At 30.0% G+C, this 26,123-nt stretch overlaps 4 protein-coding genes across 10 annotated transcripts; 2 read left to right on the forward strand and 2 right to left on the reverse strand.

The window, feature by feature from the left end:
* The first annotated feature begins 260 nt into the window (after positions 1–260).
* On the forward strand, positions 261–2,311 carry LOC129914086 (serendipity locus protein delta-like). Its single transcript, XM_055993147.1, has one exon. It carries the CDS (start codon positions 494–496, stop codon positions 1,649–1,651), a length of 1,158 nt encoding a protein of 385 aa, XP_055849122.1. The 5' UTR covers positions 261–493; the 3' UTR covers positions 1,652–2,311.
* Positions 2,312–2,646: 335 nt separating this feature from the next.
* Positions 2,647–25,851, forward strand: LOC129914081 (putative fatty acyl-CoA reductase CG5065). 7 transcript variants are annotated; one of them, XM_055993139.1, is made up of 6 exons: positions 2,647–2,752; positions 20,863–21,098; positions 23,816–24,210; positions 24,271–24,380; positions 24,928–25,360; positions 25,422–25,851. In XM_055993139.1, exons 2-6 carry the CDS (start codon positions 20,883–20,885, stop codon positions 25,843–25,845), a joined length of 1,578 nt encoding a protein of 525 aa, XP_055849114.1. In that variant the 5' UTR covers positions 2,647–2,752; positions 20,863–20,882; the 3' UTR covers positions 25,846–25,851. The 7 variants fall into 7 exon arrangements, with proteins under 7 accessions (XP_055849114.1, XP_055849110.1, XP_055849111.1 ...); XM_055993135.1 differs by lacking the exon at positions 2,647–2,752 and adding an exon at positions 17,091–17,522; XM_055993136.1 differs by lacking the exon at positions 2,647–2,752 and adding an exon at positions 17,091–17,437.
* LOC129914092 (60S ribosomal protein L32) lies at positions 6,819–7,673 on the reverse strand. Its single transcript, XM_055993153.1, has 3 exons — positions 7,608–7,673; positions 7,300–7,399; positions 6,819–7,239 (listed from the first exon to the last, which is right to left on the reverse strand). The coding sequence occupies exons 2-3, from the start codon at positions 7,390–7,392 to the stop codon at positions 6,928–6,930; spliced, it is 405 nt and encodes a 134-aa protein (XP_055849128.1). The 5' UTR covers positions 7,393–7,399; positions 7,608–7,673; the 3' UTR covers positions 6,819–6,927.
* Positions 9,632–13,753, reverse strand: LOC129914090 (mitochondrial nicotinamide adenine dinucleotide transporter SLC25A51). Its single transcript, XM_055993151.1, has 4 exons — positions 13,350–13,753; positions 12,629–13,227; positions 12,423–12,552; positions 9,632–10,281 (listed from the first exon to the last, which is right to left on the reverse strand). Exons 2-4 carry the CDS (start codon positions 13,090–13,092, stop codon positions 9,997–9,999), a joined length of 879 nt encoding a protein of 292 aa, XP_055849126.1. The 5' UTR covers positions 13,093–13,227; positions 13,350–13,753; the 3' UTR covers positions 9,632–9,996.
* Positions 25,852–26,123: the final 272 nt, after the last annotated feature.

The raw sequence follows: 26,123 nt of genomic DNA on the forward strand, positions 1-26,123 counted from the left end.
AACGTCAGTAGTTGTCAAAATAAAAAAAACTACAAATTGTAAATTGTGTGAATTTTTTGTTTCTCGTTTATATTTTCCTTTTTTTGTGTTTTTATTGTGAAAAATATGATTAAAAATATTTTTTTTAAATTATTCATGCATAAAAACCACGAAGACACGAGAAATATTCACACATCCAAGTCAAAACATAAAACAAAAAATGACAGCTTTGCTTTTGACAGTTCTCACAAATCTGTTCTTACCTGATCTTACTCAAAAGCAACAACAGAAAATCTTGTTCTAAACTGTTCCAGACAGCGTCAATAAACAGCAAACTAGAACACCTCAGAACAGAAAAACCTCACTGAACAGCAAAAACTTAACAGTCAGATAAAGTCATTGAACAAACATTTTATTTCATAAAACAGAAACGTCAAAAGAAAAATAAGTAAACAAATCCCTGAATAACTCGAAATACAACAAAATTTTATAATTTTGTGTTTATTAAATTAAAATGGAATCTAAAGATTTCCCAAAAATGTTGTTACGATGTTTATTGTGCTCCAAAATTAATGATCCCAACAAAGGATTCTATGAAATTGATAAAAAACATATGCCAAAATCCAATAAAACAATAAAATCGGTTCTAAAGCATTTGGCCAAATGCATTAAAGAAGACTTTAATTTCGATTACTATTCCACCGTTTGTGGTTTATGTTTTGAAAAACTAGCAAAGTACGATGAAACAATGGTTCAATTATTAACTCATCAAAAAGATCTAGGCCAAATGTTAGAAAAAGCTATTAAAAGATTAAATAATGGAACCGATATGGAATCTGTTGATGGTGAAGACAATAAATTTGATATAATTACCGAAGAGCATGATCATCATGATTCTGAATCTATTAAAGACGAAGTTGCTAGCGAATGTTCCATAAAAAGCGACGACGATGATCAATCTGATAGCAATGATATGAGTGAAGATTCAAAAAAGCTTTCATTTCAATGCACCAGTTGCGACGATACTTTTAAATCGAATAGAGCCTTGCAAATGCACCTTAAAGTCCATATAGATTTGGTAACATGTTCAGTTTGTGGAGTTGCTTGTAAGGACGAGGAATACCTCGAACTCCACATGAACATACACGAAGGCAAAACCGAAACCGAATGTCGATATTGTCCCAAAAAATACAGTCGTCGTTCGCACGTTATACGACACATGCAAATTCATTGGGATAAAAAGAAGTTTCAATGCGAAAAGTGTGGTTTACGTTTTTCGCAAACAAATCTTCTTTATAATCACAAAATGAATCATGAAGCTGAAGAGGATCCTTTAATTTGTCACGTTTGTCAGCAAGTGTTTAAAACGAAGAGAACATTTAAACATCATATGATCATTCATCAGGAGGATCGTCCAATGTATCCATGTGAGATTTGTGGCAAGGTTTTTACTCAGAAATATACTATTAAAGCGCATTTGAAAACGCACGCTGAGGGTTTTTTTGCATTGCCAAATACAAGTAGTAAGCAGAAGGTTTCAAAAAAAGATACGAAGAGATTTCCATGTATCATATGTGATAGAATTCTGACAACACAAGAACTTTTGGATGTGCATATGACTCAGGAACATGATGTTATTAATGATGAACTATTAATATCAAGTATTTTATAAGTTAGTTATAAGAAGTATTTTAAAACTTGTAATTTCAATTGATGTACTACATTGAATATCGAAATGACTTGAATTGCCAAACAAAAATTTTTACTTTTTTATTGAGTTTCGAAATAATCTAGATTTGAAAGTATACAAAGTTTATATTTCAGTTTTATCTTTCGTACCTACATCGGTAACAATTTTCTTCTAATATTCGTTTAGAAAAATAAAATATCAAATCCATTATTGTTGAAACCGTTCAGAATTTCAAGAGAACAAAAATGAAAGATAATAAACACTTTTTTTTAGAACAAGAAGTCAAATAATTAATCTTCATTTTATATAATTCTTTATATAATTCTGGACGGTAGTAATTGGTAAACTAAACATATTGTTTAACTGTGCCCATGATTATGAAAGTGGACTAAGTCACTTTTTGCATTGTTTGAAGAAAAACTTACATAATAATTTTCTTATAACGATTTAATTATATTTCTTTTATGAAATCACTAGAGGAGCAATAAAGAAGTTTATGTATTTACTGCAATTCCGCTTTTAAATAAACTTTACCCCTTAAATAATAATTATTTTTAGGCTAGATTTGATGCCATTTTTAGAAGTGACTTAGTCCACTTTTATAATTAAGGGCACAACTATAATTGATCTGATGAACTTTTGTTAATATTTATATGTTGTTGACGTGAAATCCGTCTTACAGCATAACATTTTTTTTTAATTAGTATTTTAAACTGAAAAAAGTACATCAACAATTATTTTTTTTTTCTCAACATTAAATACATGTTTCAAACATTTGTACGAAGAAATTGTTTTCCCATTAAGTAATAATTAATATTAAATTCATGTATATTAAGATTTACGTATGTATGTACGTATATATTTATATACAAATACAAATTGAAATAATATAATTTTTGTTTGAAAATAAAAAAAAAATAAATTGTTTGAAATGGAGTTTTTCTAAATATTTTATACAAAAAAGTTAAAATTACAAAATTAAATGACGCCAATATTTTCTAAGTTTCAAAACTTGTAAATTCAACTTTTCATGAATTAACAGCAACAACTTACAGATCTTCCTGCATAAGTTGTAAAAGCAAAGTAAGTTTTTAAAATTTTGTTTGTTCAGTTCTCTTTCACCCTGGAAACATTACATGACATACCTACTGTAAAATTCGATTATAACGACCACTCAACGGAGAAAAATTTTTCGTCGTTATAAGCGGATATCGCTATATTCGAACGAAAAAAAAATTTATATACATATTATTTCTTTTCGTCAACAGTAAACGTTTTCTTTTTTTTTAGATTTTATTCTAAAGCAGATTGATATTTCTCGAAATTGAAAGAATAAATCGTTTTATTACCTTTTATCAATTTAGTTCTCAATGGAAAATGACACATAATTGACTCAAATTTATATCAAAGTAAACTCAAGATGCATTCAAATAAAGCTAACTGTATCATGTTTAGAGCCTAGACAAGCAAGGAATTATCTTGGAAAAATTCTCTTGTATTTTGTTTTCGGTTATATCCGAACTTCATGACAAAATTACCCCATAAATGATCGTTATAACCAAAATCACTATGCGAATCATAACTGTACGTTAAAAAAAATTACTTTAGTTACATCCACTCTTTTCATATGTGGTGGTGGACATCAAAAATGCACCTATTGCATACTTATAAATGTTATATTTTGGGTTTTGCTAGATTTTGAGTTTTCAATGAAAAAAGTATGAAATCGTAACTTGTATACAAGCGAGTTTCATAATTAAATTGCAGTGATTGCAAAGCGAAGCAAGGTAGGTAACAGGGGCGTATGTTGTGCTGCCGGGGTAAACAACTTTTTTCTCTTTATCAAGTGAGTCTTAAAAAGAAAGGTCTAAGTTACATTCATATCTGAACACCAAAAGTTTCTTGGAGGTTCAGTTGCTGATTTAATTGCACCCAAGCTGTTTTTTCTTAAATTCAGATGTAAGTACATAGATACCTGCTGACTTAATCTCGAAACAAGTTATAGTTCACAGATCTGTTGGAGTTCACAGCCCTATATACATTAAGGTAAACAAAATTACAACATTTTTTGTCGGCTTTCGCAAAAAACTATAGGGTAGAAGGGCGAGCTTTTGCAAGGATTTATGAAAATTGGTCTTACACAGTTTTTTAGTTTGTTTTAATTTTTTGATAGCTGATATTTTCATTGACTTTATTATCTTCATTTTAATCTTTGTGTCATCTTAATATCATAGTGATTTTTATTTTTAATGATAGGTATATTAAAAATAAAATTAAAAGTGGTTTGGCAAAGCCTCGCTTGGTGGGATGATTTGCCACGGGGTGTGGTAGAAATTGCACTATTGCAGTTACTTTAATGTCAAAGTTAATAATTTGGATGATTTGCCACGGGGTGTTTTAGAAATTTCACTAATGCAGTTACTTAAATGTCAAACAATACAAATAAAATTAATAATCATAAACAAAAATTATTTTTAGCCGAAGATAAAAAAAAAAACAGATAGGCGGAGGTATCCCATTGGCAAATTGTCGCCATTCTACTCTACCCTATATAACTGAAAACTTGAGTTTTTTTTTCTTTCTCTTTTTTACATCCCGAAGCCCATATCTTTTAACCAGTCTCCAAATTGGTTAGGAATTAAAGATATAGCCCAGGGAAATTAGTAATTTAAATCGCATTCTTCGCGGGACAAAATTTTTTTCATGGAATGTGTTCGGGTGGTTGTCCTTATCATAAAAGTCAATTTGTTGGGAAAATTGGAGGTTGGGAACAGCCGCCATCTTGGAAAAGAGATTGGTAGCGTTTTTATTGAATAGCTCCATTGTTATTCATTTTAACAGAAAATGACAAAGGTAGGACTTATTAACAATAAAATTATCTAAACAATGATATACAAAACAATTCCGTGAGTTGATTAAATAAAATTTTATAGTTAGTCAAAGTGCGGGTTTGTATCGCAAGGTTGGGACAAAATGACATTTTTTCATATATCTGACGAACTTTTGATTTGTTTGGATAATTCTTCAAGAATGAATTATAGTACTTATAATTACCTATAAAATGAGCCCACAATCGTTATTGTAACCATCGTATTGTAGAAGTAATCTAACTCCGAAACTCTCCATGTACTAGTCAAAAGTGAGAAAAAAGCTAGTTTTTTGCTAGTAGGCCGAGAAAATTTTGGGAGTAGAGGTATAACCAAAATATAAGTACGCAGTTTTGCTGCCATACTCGTGTTAATGTCGATTTCAAAGGTCTGACAACTCTAATTTTGGGCTTTATACGGTTTTTGGGGGGTTAAATAACTTAAATTTTCCAGTTAACGTGAATGGGCTAAATTTGTACTATTTGAAATTATAAATATACAAGCTGATGCTCTATTATTTTTCCTAAATCTGGACACCTTAATCTCGGCTATGGGGTTAATAGAACTCACGATATAAGCTTTTTTAACTAACCATATCAGGCTTTTCAATTCAAATAAACAAACAAAAATCGAAACAAAAAAGCCTCTAAAACATAATCGTATAAACGGCTTATATCTTGAGTTCTATTCACATCCTCAAGATTGGGGTGTCTAGATTTAGGAAAAATAATAGGGAATCAGCTTGTATATTTATAATTTCAAATAGTATAAATTTAGCCCATTCACGTTAACTGGAAAACTTACGTTATTAAACCCCCCAAAAACCGTATAAAGCCCAAAATTAGAGTTGTCAGACCTTTGAAATCGACATTAACACGAGTATGGCAGCAAAACTGCGTACTTATATTTTGGTTATACCTCTACTCCCAAAATTTTCTCGGCCTACTAGCAAAAAACTAGCTTTTTTCTCACTTTTGACTAGTACATGGAGAGTTTCGGAGTTAGATTACTTCTACAATACGATGGTTACAATAACGATTGTGGGCTCATTTTATAGGTAATTATAAGTACTATAATTCATTCTTGAAGAATTATCCAAACAAATCAAAAGTTCGTCAGATATATGAAAAAATGTCATTTTGTCCCAACCTTGCGATACAAACCCGCACTTTGACTAACTATAAAATTTTATTTAATCAACTCACGGAATTGTTTTGTATATCATTGTTTAGATAATTTTATTGTTAATAAGTCCTACCTTTGTCATTTTCTGTTAAAATGAATAACAATGGAGCTATTCAATAAAAACGCTACCAATCTCTTTTCCAAGATGGCGGCTGTTCCCAACCTCCAATTTTCCCAACAAATTGACTTTTATGATAAGGACAACCACCCGAACACATTCCATGAAAAAAATTTTGTCCCGCGAAAAATGCGATTTCATGCCCATATTTTGACTAATTGCCCTGAGCTAATATGAGTTCAGAATCAACAGGCCTATGCATTCATTTGAAAAATTACAATTTTTTTTTTATTTACGAAAAAATCCCAGGGGTAGCCCTTGCCAAAAAAATAGATTTTTTTTTAAATTGGCTCCAAATGCATTGGATGAGAAAAAAAAGAACTCTTTCAGGTTTCAGCTTTATTGATAAGTAAAACCCAAGAGTTTCTATGGGATCTGGCTACTGAAAAATAATTTATGTATAATGTATATGAACATTTCTTTACTGCATAATTTCTCGTGGGCCCGTTCCTCGGCCACCCCAATAGTAAGTACGCCTCTGGTTGATATATCTTCATACTAAGATCCTTATTCTTTTATATTAAAACTTGAACTTTTTATTCCTTGATAGGAGTGTCCAAATTGGAGGTATAGGTAAGGAGCCAATTATAGCAATCATTAAAACAAATCATTGGATCAAGTTTTTTTTTTGAAAACAAATAGTCCGCAATAGATACAAATAGTTTAAAAATACCCGATGTTTACGTAGTCTAGTACCAATTTCTTATTGGAAGTTTTGAGATGTAAGATTTATATTTTCTTACAAGAAATTTCTTCCATCAGTTATGTTCGCGGTTGAACTTCTAATTTTAAAAAAATAACTCGATGAGGTAATCTGAATTGAGTTTAATGATTTTTTGGAGTTGAAAAATCAATAGAATAACGACGCCAACAAAGGTAACAATTACAATTTTCATTTAAGAAATAACCGGCAGATTTGTATATCTAAATTCACTGCAAAAATTCACTTTTAAAATCAAAACACTATTTTTTTGTAAAATTTGTTTCATCATCTTGTATTGTTGAACGATGGTAGCAAAATTATGTGTCTGTACATTTACTATTTTCGAAAAAATAAAAAAACAGGATAGTGTATCTTAAAAATTAGCTTATTCGTTCTCTTGTGAACGCAGACGACCATTGGGATTCGTCAAACGGATTGCCAATTGCTTTGCGCGCTCGACAATTTCCTTGCGTTTCTTTGAAGACACACCATGAGCGATCTCTCCACAGTACACACGATTTTGCATCATTAAGACTTCCAATTCCTTGACGTTGTGGACGAGGAATTTCTTGAAGCCAGTTGGGAGCATATGGCGGGTACGTTGGTTTGAACCGTAACCAATGCTTGGCATCAAGTATTGTCCCTTGAAACGACGACGGACTCTGTTGTCGATACCTTTTGGTTTACGCCATTTTGCCTGTAATTAAAACAGAGATTTACAAGACTTCCTTGTCGAGAGAAATAATTGAAAACTTACTGAAAGCTTGGCATATCGGTCCGACTGATGACGAATGAAGTGCTTTGTGCGCTTCTTTACAATTTTAGGCCTGTATGCTGGTCGAATAGTCATCTTGAAGCTGCAATATCAAAAAAATATATCCATTTGAGTTTCATTCATGTCAACACAAAAATTATAAAATGTTCTGAATTTCTCAAACATGTATCGCGTAAATTTTTTAAGTTTCACATTAATGAAATGATATAGCATTTTAATTTAAATGTATGTTTTTATAATATTTACGGATGTTTAAGAAATTTAGTGATTTTTAAGAGAAAATTACACACCGCTTTTTACAAAGTGCACGTCAAAAAAGAAAGAAATTTGAAGTTGGCTGCGATTGGTGTATTATGTTTTGACATTTCTCTTGATGGTACGACTTCACTTGCAAAATATTTGCTTCCGGTGTGTGTCTTGGATAAGCATGATTCACAATAGAAAAAATAAGAAATTCGGGGATTTAAGGTACCCAACCAACTTTTCTTGATTCTGAGAGTATAGGTAATGGGAGCTATTACAAATTAAAAAATTCCATGGAATTCCCGACTAACAAATTTGCTCCTATAAAGCTTTACAGGTGTTAATGTAGCTCCTGTAAAGCTTTATAGAAGGGATAATGTTTGTTGGGTTGCTCTCTTGTTTTAAATATTGAAACTAAAATGATTGTCAAAATCTTCTAAATTAAATGGTACCTACTCGCAATAAATTTTCTTGAAGAATTTCGTTTACGTTTCATAGGAAATTAATTCTTATTGTGATTCACGAATTCATGGGGTCGAAAACACGGCACACGATTACGATCATACGTTAACGTTTTGACTATTTCTGTCTGGATTTAATCAGTAGAAAAAAGGACACATAGCAACCATACGTTAACGAAAGTAGGTATGCCTTAATTCGACCCCAGCCTTGTACGCAGCAGAAGCGAAACGAAATTTTCCATACAAAAATTCGATAACGAAATCTTGAATGAAAAATTTCGTTTTTCAGTACGCAGCTATAGCGGAAAATCGGAGAGTTTTCACTCATTTGTCACTAACTTTTTACTGTCCTGTGCATTTTTCTCTACTCCAAGAGCAGTGTTGACGGTTTTTTCACTTTTGATTCATTTATTTCTTGCTTTAAAAATTATTTTCTGTTGATTTTTCTTGATTTTAAATTAATTTTGAATTTTTTTATTTTGACTTTGACAGAATACTCGATGATGTTTTTTCGTTAGCATTTTCGTTGATGACTTTGTAGGCTTTTTTTTGTTTCGCTTCAGCTGCGTCCTAGGCTTCCACAAAAAATGAAAAAAATATTTCCAGCATCCAAAATTCCCTGCAAATTGTTATCACCGCTCATCGTTTGCGCATGTCTCAAAAAGTGCGTCAAGGAGCAAGAAGAATTACTTTCCACGCGTGTTAGATAACACACACCTTTTCTTTTGAACTTTGTTATGACTGGGAAGACACATGCTTTTTGTCCTTCTACTTGAGTATGGATATATCATTCCATACCCTTTTGAGACTACTTTAATTTCTTTGCTGTTTAATTTATTAGCCAACCATTCACTCTAATTATTTATAGGCTGTTTATTTCATTTGAAATGTCTTAAAAAAGAACCGAAATTGTTATTTTGAGGTTCTTAATCTGATCTTCAAGATTGAGATCTTCAGACTCAAGAAAAATCACAGAGCATCACTTCTTAGAAAGTAAAAACAATCCGATTTGATCTTCATCAACATGCATCATACCACTGAGTAGTAAGTAGGCTGAATTAACAAACGTATCACTGCCTTAGCATCACAACTTTTTGTATGGAAAGAAAACACTACCTTAACTACAAAGCATCACGTTTTTGATGCACATTTTTGATGCGTTAATGAATTCAGCCGTATACTTCGAAATTGACCCTTTCTCGGGTACGTGAATGAGAGTAGAATTTGACTTGGCCTGGAGCACTCCGTGTAGTACTAAAATTACTCCAGAGTAATTTCTTTTCCACTTCAATGCAATTTCAAGTTTTTTAATTATTTGTATGCCAAATTTCGAAGCTTATTACATGTATTTCATCGAAATTGCCCAGTCGAAAAAGACAAAAATGAATGAAAACACTTTTCCAAAAATCGACATTATTCTACCGATTCATTCGAGAAACGGAAACCAGAGCGAACATTTTGGTTTTTCATTTCTTTTTAACGGTTTTCCCTACGATTTTTCTTTTCTTACAGAGTACCTACCTAAAAAAATGGACTCATCTAAATTATAATCGAATTCATGTTTATTTTTTATATTTATTATATTTAATAATCTTAAAAAATTATAAGTCAAAAATTGAAACTTTGAACATGATAAATTTGATTTTTGGATTTAATAATTTCAATTACGGGTATAGCGACAGATTATATTACATTAAATGCAACAATTCAAATTCTACGTTAATGTACGTCTCGACTTGATTCCACAACGCGTTTGGTTAAGGTATACCTATTGGTTATAAGCTATTTACAAACATATTGTGTTATTATGTTTTTTTTGTTGGCGGCAATTGTATATAATAATAAATAACAAAATCTAAAATAAATACATAGATCCTTACACTTTGATATTTTTACAATACAATTCTAATTATTTATCTCATTTTAAACTATATAATACACTGGCGAAAATATTATCACGTTATTAGATTTTCTATCATGTGATCAGTTCCTTTATTTTTTCATAGGCAGTGTTCATAACACCCCAACTCATAAACGACCTGAACGCATTGAAGCCACAACCTCGGAAAAAATATGATATTCTACCACCACGTTCGTGGTATATTCTTTGGCATACCGTCCACATTTTTTCCCGTTTGTGTCCCATTTCGCTTTGCATTGAGACTTTGATAACGTTCATTGGATAAAAGATTGTACTTAATGAAGCACCAATTACTGCGCCAGCAATAAACTCTTGCATTGTTCGAGACGCTAAAGAAGCCTGAAAAATAAAAAAAATATTTTATTATGATGATAGTAAGAATTGATAACATTTGTTAATAGAAATTGGGAGGTCTTAATTTTAATAATTGATTGTTTTTAATTAGTAAAAAAAAGAAAAGTAAAAAAATACGGGAATATTAAGAGTGCTAGAAAATCATTTATTTTAGTAAAAAAATCATTTCTAGAAATGTTTTTTGAATTTAAAATTTTGCAACTGATATACAACTACTCTATCTTGTTAAATACGAAGTTGAACTTTTCTGTTCTTTCTTGTTCTGACACAATTTACAAACTTTTGATGCTCTGATCTGTTCTGTCCTAGATTTTTTCATTAAACATACATAATATATACAGAAATGTTTATTTTGTGGATTTTTATGTATAAAAATTACAAATTTATTTTTTTCGGATTTTCGCGAAAAAATCAAGGTTAACCCCTTGTCTAAAAAAAAATACTTTTTCAAAAATTTCCTCCAAATCCATTGAGTGAGACATCAAAAGAAAGGTCTCTTTTAGCTCTATTCATATCTGCAAACCAAAAGTTTCTTCGAAGTCTGGTTGCTGAAATATTTGCGATCGAAATATTTTTTGTTTTTTTTTGTCTTCTTAAATCGATATTTTCAGATCACAGTCTCGAAACCAATTTTGGTTTACAGATACGAGTTCACAATGAACAGGTCTATCATTTCATGTAAAAAATTACAAATTTATTTTTTTCGGATTTTCCCGAAAAAATCAAGGTTAACCCCCTTGCCTAAATAAAATACTTTTTCAAAAATGTTCTCCAAATCCATTGAGTGGGACATCAAAAGAAAGGTCTCTTTAAGCTCTATTCATAACTGCAAACCAAAAGTTTCTTCGAAGTCAGGCTGAAATATTTGCGATCGAATTATTTTTTTTTCTTCTAAAGCTTATATTTTCAGATCACAGTCTCGAAACCAATTTTGGTTTACAGATATGAGTTCACAATGAACAGGCCTATCTTTTTATGTAAAAAATTACAAATTTATTTTTTTCGGATTTTCGCGAAAAAATAAAGGTTTCTTTTTCAAAAATTTCCTCCAAATCCATTGAGTGAGACATCAAAAGAAAGGTCTCTTTTACCTCTATTCATAACTGGAAACCAAAAGTTTCTTTGAAGTCTGCTTTCTGAAATATTTGCGATTGAAATATTTTTATTTTTTGTTTCTTCTTCTTAAGCTGATATTTGCGGATCAATGTCTCGAAACCAATTTTGGTTTACAGATACGAGTTCACAACGAACAGGCCTATCATTTCATGTAAAAAAATTACAAATTTATTTTTTTTCGGATCTTCGCGAAAAAATCAAGGTTAACCTCTTGACTAAAAGAAATACTTGTTCAAAAATTTCCTCCAAATCCATTGAGTAAGACATTACAGACATCTTCGATTTGGGCGCATTTTCCTACCATGGAAAGAGCCCATTGGTTAGGTGAACGGCAGAATGTATGCATTCTTCCATCTTAATTTACTTAAGAATACCATAGAACCATATTTCTCGCAAGTAAATTCACGCAATGACCACAAAATGCATCAAAAATAGAAAAAGTTTTGTGTCCGCACGAAAAAAACTACGTTTGCACCTGACCAGCTCAAAGTCAGAGTCTTAACATCTATGGAAGATGTCAAGGTGACGATTGTGCAAACAAAATCAAAAAGTTCAAACAATCTTTGGACTGGAATCAAAGAAGGATGGTATCCTACTGCACAAAGTAGATGCCAGACGTTAGTTGAAAGTTTGCCACAGAGAGCAAAAAAAACTATGAAAAATCGTGGTCAACTAACAAAGTATTAACTTGGCTATACTGAATTTATTAAAATTTGTAAGAATTTTTGATTAGAAATGATTTTTTTTACGCTTTTAGGAATATGCGCTATTTCTTTGTAGACAAATTATAATTTTTTATAAATTGAATTGAAATACTTTCTAATTATTTATGTTATGAATTTTCATAAGCTAATTTACATATGTCCTGAATTAAAAATTTTAATATTTAAGTTCATAGGTCCCAAATAAATTCAATTTTTGTAAGAATAATCGAAAGTGTGCTATTTCTTTGTACATGGCTGTACATATAAACAAGAAGTCCCTATATTAAATACTCCAATTTAACTTACATCGTTAGGAATTCGTGTATTAGCCTCCTCACGCAATACAAAAAAAGCTGCATTCGATGGTCCATTTCGTATTAATACCGGCACCATTCCTCTATACAACTCTAGGAACCCATGATTCGTCATCACATAACTAAAAGAATTAAAAAAAGGATGTAGGTATTTGTAATTTTAAATGTACATAGATATAAAGAAAATTAAATACAAACCGAAACGCTTCAGGCGTATTTTTAAAATGATGATGAAACTTTGAATCAGCCAACAAAGTTTGTACTCTTTCAAATGGCAACAAAGCACCCTCAAATGTTCCAGCCGTAAGGCCAGAAATTATCTTCGCCGCATAGTTGTTCATGTGAAACCCCTCAACTAACATACGTCGAGTTCCATCGTACACTCCGAACATAATCGACAGTGAGACAGTTTTTTGCGCAAGTGGTGGGAATATACCACGATATAAATAAGTAATTCCTTCGTGTCGCAGTTGATCAAAGGCAGAACCTATTCCGACGCCATGCAACATTTGTCGAAATATCAGCTTATAAATAGGATAGGTCAATCCTAAATTGACAAAAGCGGCTCCACAGCCGCATGCAAATTCATGCCAATCAAAAGATACTACCACTCTACTATCCATACTTTCAATAGCAGTTAGTGCTTCGGGTGTATCGCCCATGGCTTTTATTTATCGGCTGCCCTATTTTGTTAGCTAAAATTCATAATTCATAGGATATTTTGTTTCGAGCCAACGTTTGGAAAATTCGATAAAAGATTGTCCGTCAAGAAAGCTATTATTTGGCGACAAAGGGAGCTGAAAAATATATTAACCATAATTTGCATTTTCGTGTTGGCAAGTTCAAATAAATATTACAATAAAAATTATATAATAGTTGGTATTGAAAACTATAATTTTGCGAATCTGAAGACACTTACCAAAGAGTTGTCAGATCTTGGTGGCAGTCAATTCAGCATGAACAATACAGTGTTTAATCGTTTTCCTTTTTAGAATCATATAAGTTACAGGAATCGGTGTGTGACTGATATCATTATAGCTTTTTCTCAGGGTAAAAGTAGTGTAAAATAACAAAAAAAAAATTATCAACAAATTTCTTTTCGCATATAACGACAACGAGCGCACTAGCGTACGCATGCACGATTTTTTTGCTGTCCCCACAAAAAATCAAATCAAAACAGCTGTAAAATAGGTTTGTTTGGTTGTTTGTTTCAGCAGTGTGCTCTGCGGAGTGGATGTGGATGCGTTCAAATTTGTATGCCGAGTTTTGTAGATAGTAGGCACGTTCATTTCGGAAGATGCGTTCATGTAGCTATATTAAGCTATTCGGATTCTTTAAGAAATTATCTTAAGGCTTTTTATGAAAAAAATAGGGAAAATTATAACTTGATTTATTAAAGCATTTTTGAAAATGTAAAAAAATACATAAAATCTGTTTTTATTTAATGACTTTGATCACAAAACGAAGTATGCCATTTGGTTTCTATGGAAACGAATTTTTAGAAAATTTTTTTTTTTGAAAATCGTTAGAGTCGTAAAAAAAAAAAACAATTTTGTTTACATATGTATATACAAATTTTCAAACATTTTTCAAAAAAAAAGTTGGTATGCGATTTTGAAGAAATATTTGCACAACACACTTAAAAACGAAATTTGGAAATATTTCACAAAGTTGTTTTTCAAAAATTGATTTTTCAAAAAAAAATTTTCTTAATAATTTAAAAAAAAATCCCAAAAATGTGTTTTTTGAAAAACTTCGTACTTCTTTTTTTTTTACATTTTTAAGCCTGGTACGCTGCTGATGCGAAACGAAATTTTCCATACAAGATTTCGCTAACGAAATCTTGAACGAAATTAAATTTGTTTTGTTTTTGCTTGTAAACTTATTTTGTGATGTTTTTTCTTGAATTTTTTTACTTCTATTTTTATTAATTTTACTTTGCTATAATATCCGATGGTATTTTATTGTTTTCATGTTCGCTGTTGACTTTGGGAGACTTCAAAATTTTTTGTTTCGCTTCAGCAGCGTACTAGGCTTAAATAGGAAAAATCAGACGTTTGTGTGAATAAGACGGAACATTTTTTTTTCAAAGAAACACATACACTCGCGCACTTTCAAATGTCTATTTATTTAAAATAAAACAACAAACAAATGTCAATTAGGGAAGAAAAACATGTTTGCTTTTACAGATTGTCTTCTTTTTTTTGCATAGTTTCAAAGCACAAGCAATATCGAAATGATTTTAATTAACCACGCACAGAAATAAATTTTTGTTGTTTACTTTATAAACAAATTCAATTATTTTTTATGAAAAATAAACAAACTTCAATTGACATGTCGGAAAAAAACTGAAAAAAGCAAAATTTATTTTTTTTTTAAGAACATTTTTAGTACTTTTTTGTGACAATTTTAGATTTTTGTTTATTTTGTTTGCGCGCTCACTCTTTATGTGATTTTGTATTTGAAAATTGACGCACTGCTTTATTTTCTTTTTTAAATTATTTAAAATAAGAAAAAAAAGAAGTATCATACGGGCTTTTAAGCCCGTATGATACTTCTTTTTTTCTTATTTTTAATACAAAAAATTGTGTAAAAGAGACAGGAGGTTTTTTTTACAAAACAAATCTACTGTGCGTACTCTGAAATGCCTATTTATTAAAAAACAAATCAAATAAAAGTCAGTAAAAAAAAAGAAAACAGAACAAACAATTAAATTTCAAAATGTCGAAAGTATTTTGTGAAGGAAAATTTGTGATTTACGTTTTGAGATAGGTAGTTAAAACGCGAAATAAGTGCGGAATAATAAACTTTGCCTAGCCATTTTATTAAAAAATCCAAAATTTATTCTCAATCCAATCCATTTTTGGCTTTCTGTTTGTATTGTTTACGCACTCAGCACTCACTCTTCATGTGATTTTTTATTTGGAACATGTGGTACTGCTCTTTTTGCTTTTTAAAAGTTTAAAAAATAAGAAAAAAAAAGAAGTATCATACGAGCTTTATACTACGTTTCCACCTACGCTAAATCCGAGATTTAGCTAAGTAGATTTAGCACAAATCTCGAGTTTTATTCTAAATCTCGGATTGAAAGTAGGTGAAAACCTTAGATTTAGGGTAGCTGAACCCAAATCTAGGTTTTAGCGAAGTAGATTTAAAATAAATCTCGAGATTTATTCTAAATCTACTTAGCTAAATCTCGGATTTAGCGTAGGTGGAAACATAGTATTACTCAAACGCTTTTTCATAAAAATGTTCGTTCAAATCAGGTATAAGTCATATACGAGATATTCAGAAACCGAAAAAAAAACTGTTCTATGGCAAGTACCGTTAATAACGGTGCAAAAAATATTTGCATTTGCAACATAAAAACAAAATGCATTGAAAATATAATTTTTTTGCAAATAATAAAAAAAAATTCAAAATCATTAGAGCCGTTTAAAAAAAAAAAAAACTAAATTTTTCATAAATAATTTTTTGAAAAAAAAGTTTTAAAATGAAATGGTGTTCCATTTTGTAGAAATCACTAATCAACATATAAAAACAAAGATTTCAAAAAAATTCAATGGCCCGTTTTTAAAAATTTGATTTTTCAACAAAAAAATTCAAATTTTTTTTTTAAATCTAAAAATTATTATTCTCAAAATTTTATTTCTGATTTATATTTAAATTATATAAGTGCTTTTGGAAACAACTTTTTTTTTTGAAAAATCAAATTTTCGAAAACGGGACATTGAATTTTTTTGAAGTTTTGGTTTTAGATGTTGATTAGTGATTTCTACAAAATGTCATACCAATTTTATTTTAAAACTTTTTTTTCCAAAAAATGATTTATAAAAAATTAGTTTTTCGTCGGCATAAGAGCAGCATGGACCGACCCAGTCGTGCATTTGATTTTTTAATGCAATTAATTTTTTTTAAATACAAATAGAATTTTTTCTTAATTCGTAATTGAAAGCAAATACACTTAAAAAAATGATTTTTTACAACGTTAAAAAATATTCTATCATTTTGGTCCAAATCCATTGCATTCAAAAATTTTAATACAAAATGGCATCCAGTTAAAGCCAAATTCTAGTTATTGTTTCATTTATCTTTATAACTTATAAGCATTAAGTCTTAAACAAAAACAGAAATATCGTAACAACATGAAGTCTAATGGTTGTAGTTTTGTGTGGCGCCAAAATCATGTAAGGAACAAAAATACCAAAAAATAGTTATTAAATGCACTTAACTCTTGAAAATAGTTTTAAACAGCTATTTGCTTATTAAATATATCTGCGGTGCTTGGTGTAAACATTTATTATAACTGCATTAAAAAAAGTCATTAAAAGACTGATGCTTTTTGTCTATATTTTCACTATTTTAAACCATAAAAATTAATTTAGGTCTAGGGGTGATTGAAAGTATAATATTTTTAATGCAATTAACAACATTTAAATAAACTTTTTAAAGCCTTAAATAAAAAATTCCATTTTGTCAGTTATCATCATGTTTATACCAACTGCTAAATTTTTGTCGCTTGAAAACATACTCATCCAAAAACCATTTAAGCCAAGCAAAAGTCCACTTACCCACCCCACCATAAGATTTAGCCACGAATTACGAGTCTTGCATGTTTTTTGCAATGACCCGATCAAGCAGTTAGGTATCTAGTTACAATACAATTCACTTGTAAGTTGTAATGATCTGTCTGCGCTTTTGGGAAGTACGAAGTACCTACTCCTGTTTGGTATATGTGTACCATTCTTTACACATTTGAATTCAGTCAACGTTGTAAGTTCATCTGTGACATTTATCTTGGAGTGGTTCGGACGCGACGGTACGCTTCAACTTATTCTATGTAGACAAAGTGTTGTCTTACAATTTCATATAAGGTCAATTATTTGGTGTTGTGTTAATTTGTTTAAACGATAAACATTTTGAATCAAATTGTTAAGTGTTAAAAATTTAATTAATATACGAGTACCTTACCTTCTGTTTATTGGATAAATAGACATTTTAAATAAGGTAACTACCGTACGTTACCGTGCAAGTCTATTAAGCAGATAAGATTTTTAACGTGTCCGTTGAGATATTTACCTTTCCACATTTGGTATGTTAGTAAATCAAATAATTTCATGAAGACAAAAAGCAAATAATTGGATTTTTATAAATAGTCTTTTATGATTTCTTGTTTTAACAAAATTGACGTAATCCCCAAGACTTATCCTATTTGTGCCTAAGTTTTTACCGACTTTCAAAAAGGAGGAGGTGTATTTGTTATCTCATAAGTCATAACTTTGGACTGAGTGAACCAATTTTGATAATTCTTTTTGTATTGGAAAGCTGATGCCTTTAGTGTGGTTCAATTTTGTGCAGTTCTGGCCATAAAAACTATTAGAAAAACCCTAAAACCCAGTTTTTATCCATGGAAGTCGGTTTTGTTTTTTGATAAAAAGGATTATGTATGCATTAATAATGATTTAATTTATTATCTGCAAAAAGAATTTTTAAAACTGAAACAATTCAATAATACTTTCTCAATTTTTTGATGGGTTGTGTGACAAATAATGTTGATAGATAAAATCGACGACGACTATTTACTTTATGTTTGTATCAAATATCATATAAAACTTTATTGAAGACAGTCTTTTAAAAATGAGATGTTGTATGAACCGAGAATTTGATGAATTTAAAGAATATGCTATTCAAGACAAAACAAAAATTCCAATGTACTTTTTATTAAATCGAGTTTAAAAATGGATTTTTTTGTTAAAAATGGAATGTTTGTTAAAAAAGAACAATATGCAAAAAAATTTGTAACATTCAAATTGAATTTACATTATGTACATCTTATATCCGGGTTAGATATTTACTTTTTTCTAAATTAAATGTTTGTAGGATGTAACAATACAGAACACTTCGTAATAACATCTATTAACATTGAATTTCCCACATACAATCTAGAAACAACAAATTGTGTACTTCACATGATAGATTATTAACGAACAAAACTGTTTATATTTACCCCTTGTAATATCTTAAGCAAAGTTAATCTAACCAGCTTGCTAATTTTTGTTTGATCTAATTATTTACTTTAAATGTTAGTAACCAAATGTTCCGACTTTTAATAAGACTTTAATTTTAAAAACTCTAACAAATTAAATTATTAAAATTGAAGGAAAAATTAAAGTGTCAGGTTAAAAAAATTACATTTTTTTTAACGATGGGTGTTGACTATGGAAAAGTGCATGTGCTCCATGTATTAGGTATATGATGCAACGCACACATTATTTTGTTTTGTTTTTTTTTTTTTTATTATTATTTTTATGATTGAAAACGCAGTGAAAAGTGATTTCGATTGATAAAAGGGTTTTCATTTGAACTTTTTTTTTTAAGTTTTATTTAATATTAGGTACCTTGAAGTGTTTCATAAATATATTTTGTATATCATATTGTGAGGAAGACGCCGCTGAATCTCTATTTTCAAAGTATTTCCTTTGCATAAATTCTACCAAGCTTCAAGATTCTACGATAAAAAGAAGTGCTCTATAATATTTGATGATAATTCAGCGAAAATGGGTGGATATCCTGCACCCTGGCGAACAATTCGCAAGTTTTAATTTGTTTCCTTTGCATAAACTACCAACTCAACCTTTCTAAAAAAAGATTTTGCGATAGTCAGAAGTGTTCAACCAGCATAAATGGTGAAAAATTTTCAAATTTTTAATTTGTTACTTTGTATAAACTACCAACTCTACCATTCTACCAAGTTCCAAGATTCTAAAATAAACAGAAGTGCTCTATAATATTTGATGAAAATTCATTGAAAATCGGCGCTTACCACGCACGCCTACTGAATGGAAAAACTCAAATTTTCGACGAAGACCAATCACTGTGCAAAATTTCAAGTTTCTAAGAAAATCGAAAGTGTTTCATAATTTTAATGATCTGTGAGTGAATCAGTTACAGTTTTTTGTGATTTTTGAAGCCCTATATCTAAGGAACTACTATGCTTAGAAGCTGAAATTTTATGAAGCGATTGCTTTGAACCAGTTCGATAAATTTTACGAGTTTCAAATATCTGACTTCTTTAGTATATAGAAGTTAGAGAAGGGTCAAATCAAAACAGTCCTGAGATGTTTCTTGAAAAATGCAAGTCCAGTGCAAGTAGTAACCAACTTGAATTCTAAGAGCAAGTTCATAGGACCCAGATGTGCATCTTGTTTTATTATTTTTTTTTCTTATGCTCTATGCTTTTTGATTATTTTCTATAATTAACATAATTATAAATAATTTTATGACCGAACTGGTTAAATTTTAAACCGTAATCATAAAAAAGAAAGAACTGTATAGGGATATTTTAAATATACCTTTTGTTTTTATGTAAAGTTGATAAGGATAACCATGTGGTTATTATCTTATAAATACTTTTTTTTCGAAGAGCAATTCCATACCATGAATAAATCTATCTATAACGCATTTAAATGTTACATTTTATGCGCTCCTAAACAATTTATATTTGCAAGCTTGCAGATATACCAAAGTATTTATTTCTACAGCTTATGCAATTTTGGTAATGAAGTCTGACAAAAGAGGAAAATACCAACAAATCCAAAGTAGGTCATTGGCTATGGGAAAATCAACTCTTAAATGCAACAAAGTCGGTTGAAAAGGAGTTTAAAATGGCAATAAATATTTAAAATTGCAAGCAACTAAGAAGAACCACAAGAAAACCGAAAGTTATAGTGCCCCAAGGTGGCCCACCTGCTTGAGCAGGTTTGCTGTTATATGAAATGAAGATAATGAAAATATGAATAAAAAAGAATAGGATTTATGTTTTTATGTGCAGCAGTTTAAGGAGGAGACTTAAAATGTTATATCACTTTTCTCATAAGGGCACTTTCTTTTATAATTAAAAGTATAAAATAGGTATCAAAGATTTTTAGTCACAGATTGGTATAGTTGCTATTAAGATTATTTTTACTGTATGAAAGACTCATTGTTGAGGGTTCTAGTGTTTATGGCATGAAACCCTTTATTGCTAAATGATTTCAAAGCTTTAATGATGAAAAATACACATATTGGTTATTTGGATTTATCTGCACAGTTCTGCAGATGATTTGTTTGAACTCTCAAATAAAGACAGACGAGTTGTAAAATAGGTAGAAGATATTTATTACAAAAAAAGTGGACAAGTGTATGTATCTATTATTGATTTTAAATTTTGAATAAATTACTCAAATAAATAAGCTAAAATAGTCGCTTTCGATATTAAGAAAAAGTGGATCTTGGGTTCATATTTATGTGTTCATTTTAACTTTCACAAATTAATACAATTTATTTTCTTATTTGTCTTTCCTTGGCCATAAAAAGTTAGGTTTTAACTAACCGAAATAAATCAATCCTTAAGTAATAAATTCTCTTAATAAAGTCATATTTTTTTCTTACAGGATAAGATAAATTCTCCAAAATGTCTACAAATAACGATTCACATCAAATATCTAACATATCAAATTGGTATGCTGGAAAAAATATTTTTATCACTGGATCAACGGGTTTCATGGGTAAAGTTTTGGTGGAAAAACTTCTTCGGAGCTGCCAAGATCTAAAATGTTTGTATCTTCTCATTAGAGAAAAGAAAGGAGCTAGCGTAATCGAAAGAAAAGAACAATATTTTAAATGCGTGGTAAGTATAGTACACACAAAGTTATATTTTTTGTTTAAGCTTCTGAAATATGATATGAAACATTTTAACCCACTATTGACTCACAAGCCGCAACATTCGCTTCCTAAGGAAAGATAGCAGATAAGAATTAGTTATAAAGGAATCCTTGCGAATAAGTATGCGTTTTCATAAATACATATCTTTAATTTTTTGTGTGGGAGGTGGGACGTGGAAGAACATCCTGAAAATCGACTATTTGATTAAGAAACGGCTCTCACGATTTTAAAACATTGTTTTCCAAAAATATGCAGTTACAAAAATGTTAGAAAGGTGTTTTCGTAATTTGTAAAATAAATTTTATTTTTCAACCATTTCTTAAAAAATGTAATAAAATAAAATTAAACTTTTTCTTTTATGAATGTTGACGTAAACAACTTTTACCATAAGAGCAAAAATGCAACCCTTTCGTGCACTTTATTTAGAACTATAATTAAGGACCTTGCAGCAAATAGGATGAACACCTCCATATTTTTTATTTAATCAGATCCAAACTTAAAAAAATAGTAATAGAATCTACTACAAAATTTTCGATTTTGGTTTTTTTTGCATATTTGGAGTTGGGGTGTTTTAGCCTAGGTCTTCAAATAAGCCAGAAAATTTCAAAATTTGATTTTTTTAAATTTTTATATTGAAATTGCGGTAAGAGATTTAGTGTTTCCCTCTATAACTCAGAAGTATGGAAAATGTAGTTAGGGCCTTTACGAGTTACAGTAGTAGTTACTAATATTTTTTATTTAACCTTAAACTTGATTTAAAAAAAATGTGAAAAGATTCAATTTCTATTTTAATCAAGTTTTATGTTAAATAAAATATATTTGTAAATACTGTGATTTTTTATAGTTTTGATCTTTCTTAGCAAAAAATATAATGATAATGAAACTACACCGCTTTTGATGCAAGGGTCTCAATTGAACTTCTCTGATGGTACAAAAAATACTTCGCAACTATTGATTGAAGTCGTTGATGTAGTTTGATGTTTGATTTAACAGATTCATGCATTCCAATATCATTCCCCGTAAATTGGAAAGAAAATAAGTATTCACTTAATAAGTACCTGGAAAAGGTAGAGAAATTCTGATTTCTCTTCTTCCCATTCCCACAGTATACACTTTTACACAAATCACAACAAAAATACCAGAAAAGTTATTTATTTCTAATTGTTTACCAATTAAAATTAGCTTGTTTTTGCATTGACATTCTTTCATAAAAATTCACCTTTTTGATTTCATCAAATAATAATTATTTCCTTTATGCATGAACCATTTATGCCGACAACAAAATTTCTGAAATAAGTCGGTATTTCAATAAAAATCGGGGCCCTTCCCCGTTAAAACTTCTCAAAGTAGGTAAACAATATTTGAAAAAAATATAAGGAATTGATTGATTGAATTGATTAAAACTGATGTTTTAATAATTATTCTTTGCATTCATTTGTATAAATCTTTTTAAATCCTATGACTTATTCCCTTTGTTTATCTAAATTGCAATACATTTCATAATTTATAATTATAATTCAGCTCGTATGTCAAAACTGGTGTAAGCTACGACTTCCCTATCAAATAATTCCATTTTAGTGTATGTATCTTTTCAAGTCTGTTTCGTAAAGTGTCGGAGTGAGTGGGTAGAAACTTTTTTGTAACCGCAATATTATTTACTGTCAATTTATTAAAATTAAAAAAATAACAATATTAAGACAATGAAAGATAAACAAAATGCCGCCAAGTACCACTCTCATTTATAAATATTCAAAGGGCCAAGTCATACGTACTTATAAAATAAACACCAAGCTTTGCGCTGTTTACTATTTGTAAATCACGAATTGAATTATTGCAAAAATATTATGTACATATAATAAATCCATCATTATAATGAACATAGTCAAGTTAAATATTCTGATATTTTTTGTCGCATATCAATGAATGACATTTCTAGATTAATGATAAATTTTGTCTCGTCAACAACTTTTTTTTGTCATCTTAATTTGTAATCATATTACCTGCATTAAGTGATGTTTTACCAGAGCAGTACTGTATCTAACACACAGCCCAACAAAAAAAGAGATATGGCATCTTTAACTAACTATATTTTACCGCATAAAATACCTTTGCAAACTAATTAAAGCAGAGTCTTACTTAAATGAATTAACCTCGACAAAGTTGTCTGCTATAAAGACCTACAAACAAGTACTTTTACTTTTAGCTTCAGCTTATACTTAATCAAATTTCTGACACCATATAAATACATTGTGGTGTTAGGGAGAATCGTGATAACTGTATTCTTTGATAAAAAGTAGTCAACTTTTGGAAATATTAAATATAATAATCACTCTCGAATTATTTAAGAAACAATTTTCTATGAAAAAGAGTTATGTTTAATCTGTCAAGACAATAACTTTAGACTCTGATCTTCATTAGAGCTGGGTTTTAAATGTATATGGATATGAATATCGCGAAAGGCCAAAACCTAATTCGAATTACTGAGTCAAGTTAAGAGATTCAGGTTTGATTTAATAAACACCAATATTAACCATAAAGTTTAAAGAAATTAGTTTACATCCCGACAAACAATTTTGCTTCTATAAAGCTTTACAGATGCAATTGATGCTTCTGTAAGGCATTTTAGAAGCAAAATTGTTAGTAGGGATATAGCTCTTAAAATATGCCTTCATTTTATTTCAGATTTTCGATGGAATTTTAAAAACAAATCCAGATGTTATTAATAAAGTCAAAGTAATCAAGGGTGATGTTCTTGAGAAAAATCTTGGCATATGCGATAGCGACTTACAAGAATTAATATCAAAAGTTGATATTGTTTTCCACTGTGCTGCTAATGTTCGATTTGATCAACCTCTTAGACCCATGATTGAAATGAATGTGGGTGGTACACAGAAGGTTTTGCAATTGGCTGAAAAACTAAATAACCTTAAAGTTCTAATACATGTATCGACATCATATTGCCAATGTAATCAAGATGTACTAGAAGAAAAGGCATATCGACCTCCAAATAATTCTTATGAAATTCTGGAAATGGTAGAAACTTTGAATGATAAAGCATTGGAACAAATAACTCCTGGGTGATTTAACTAAAAATTAAGATTGGTTTTTATTAATTAGATGTATTTAATTTATTTTAGATTGCTAAATGGACTTCCAAACACATATGCTTACAGTAAAGCACTGACAGAAGGATTAGTTTGCTCGTATGAAAGTAAATTACCTATTGTTGTTTGCAGACCTTCAATAGGTAAAGTATTTTAAGTTTATTAATTAAAACCACCGCATTAAAGCTAATGATTGGATCCAATAATATTGGTTGGTTTTTCCCAACAAATTTTCAACAATTTCCTATACCAACTATGTTAAAAGTGACAGGAATTACCAATCTTCTGCCAATTATAATCCAAAATCTGGCCAACTTCTTACAATCGTATGAACTCATCAAAAAACTCAATTTTTCTTATTTTTAAACTGTTGGACAGTTGTGATTTAACCAACCACAACCGTCCAACTATTTGAAAATAAGAAAAAGCAAGCAATTCTAACGACGAGAATTTGGAAAAAAAATGTCTCGCCCCTCCACTGCTTTACATGCAGTTTAAAACAAAAATCCAATAAATAAATGCAAAAAAGAGCACGTATCAATTAGAATTTAGAACAGAATCTTTTCCCGGTCTCACTTCTATATATTGTTTAGTGATTAAACTTAACATAAACATGTCTTAAATAGTTACAAACGGACACTTTAATTGAGGCATACATGTAATATCAAAACTCTTATTTATATTTATCAGTGACTGCATCACGAAAAGAACCAGTACCTGGATGGATCCAAGGTGTAAACGGACCAACCGGACTAATGATAGCAGCAGCCAGGGGTGTTCTTCGTTCAATGCATTGTAACCCTGACTTTCCAGCCACCATAATTCCTGTTGACACTGCTATAAACGCGCTAATTGCTGCAGCTTGGGATTATGGAAATCGATCAGAAAATGGTGTGAGCTTTATCAATGTTTGCGTGTCAAATAAGTTACTTATGACATGGGGCGAGAGCATTGAATCTGGAAAACGTTTTTTCTATGAGACTCCACTAAGTTTATCATTATGGTATCCAAATGGATCCATAAAGAAAAACTACTACGAACATTTATTTTGTGTAATTTTTTTCCACTATCTGCCAGCCTATTTCATTGACTTTTTCTTGTTCTTATTTGGACAAAAGCCATTGTAAGTTCAAATAAATTTTTGTTTAAATTTAATAATTAAATAAAGGTTTTAAATGTTTTAGTTTAGTAAATGTGCAGAAAAAAATTTCCGGTGGTTTGGGCCTGCTTCAATACTACACAACAAAAACATGGGAATTCAGAAATGAAGCGTTTTGCAAATTAAACTCTAAATTGAACAACGTTGATCAGGAGATATTTGATATTTGTCAGGAGCAAATCAATTGGGAACAATATATTCGAGCATACATTCATGGCATGCGGACTTTTATGTTAAACGAAACTGAAGCTTCACTTCCAAAGGCGAAAAAACTTTTGAGACGCTTGTATATTCTTGATCGAATAGCTAAATGTATATTTTTTGGTATTATATTTACTTTGCTTTGGATGAACGTGGATACCATGATGGAACGAGGAGATGCAATAATCAAAAATTCGTTAAATTTGTTTATTAAAAACGAAAATAATACGCTTTTAATAAATAAATAAAATTAATCTTTTTTGTTAACCATTTTCTTGTTATTTTTTAAGACTCATTTAATTTAATTTACTTTCACAAGTATCTGTAAAATAGAAAAGCACACACCAATATAAAGTTAAAGAAGATTGATTTTTAACTTAGCAAATTACTAAAATGATTTGGCATTTCACTAAATCATTTAAAATTTCGCGCCAATTTCTCTAATTAGAGATAATCTAATTCAGTTTCATTCATTTCCCGACGTTTCAATGCGGTGATTGCCATCTTCTTCAGTGGATCTTATATT

This window comes from Episyrphus balteatus, chromosome 3 (assembly GCF_945859705.1).
Source record: "Episyrphus balteatus chromosome 3, idEpiBalt1.1, whole genome shotgun sequence".
NCBI lineage: Eukaryota > Metazoa > Arthropoda > Insecta > Diptera > Syrphidae > Episyrphus > Episyrphus balteatus.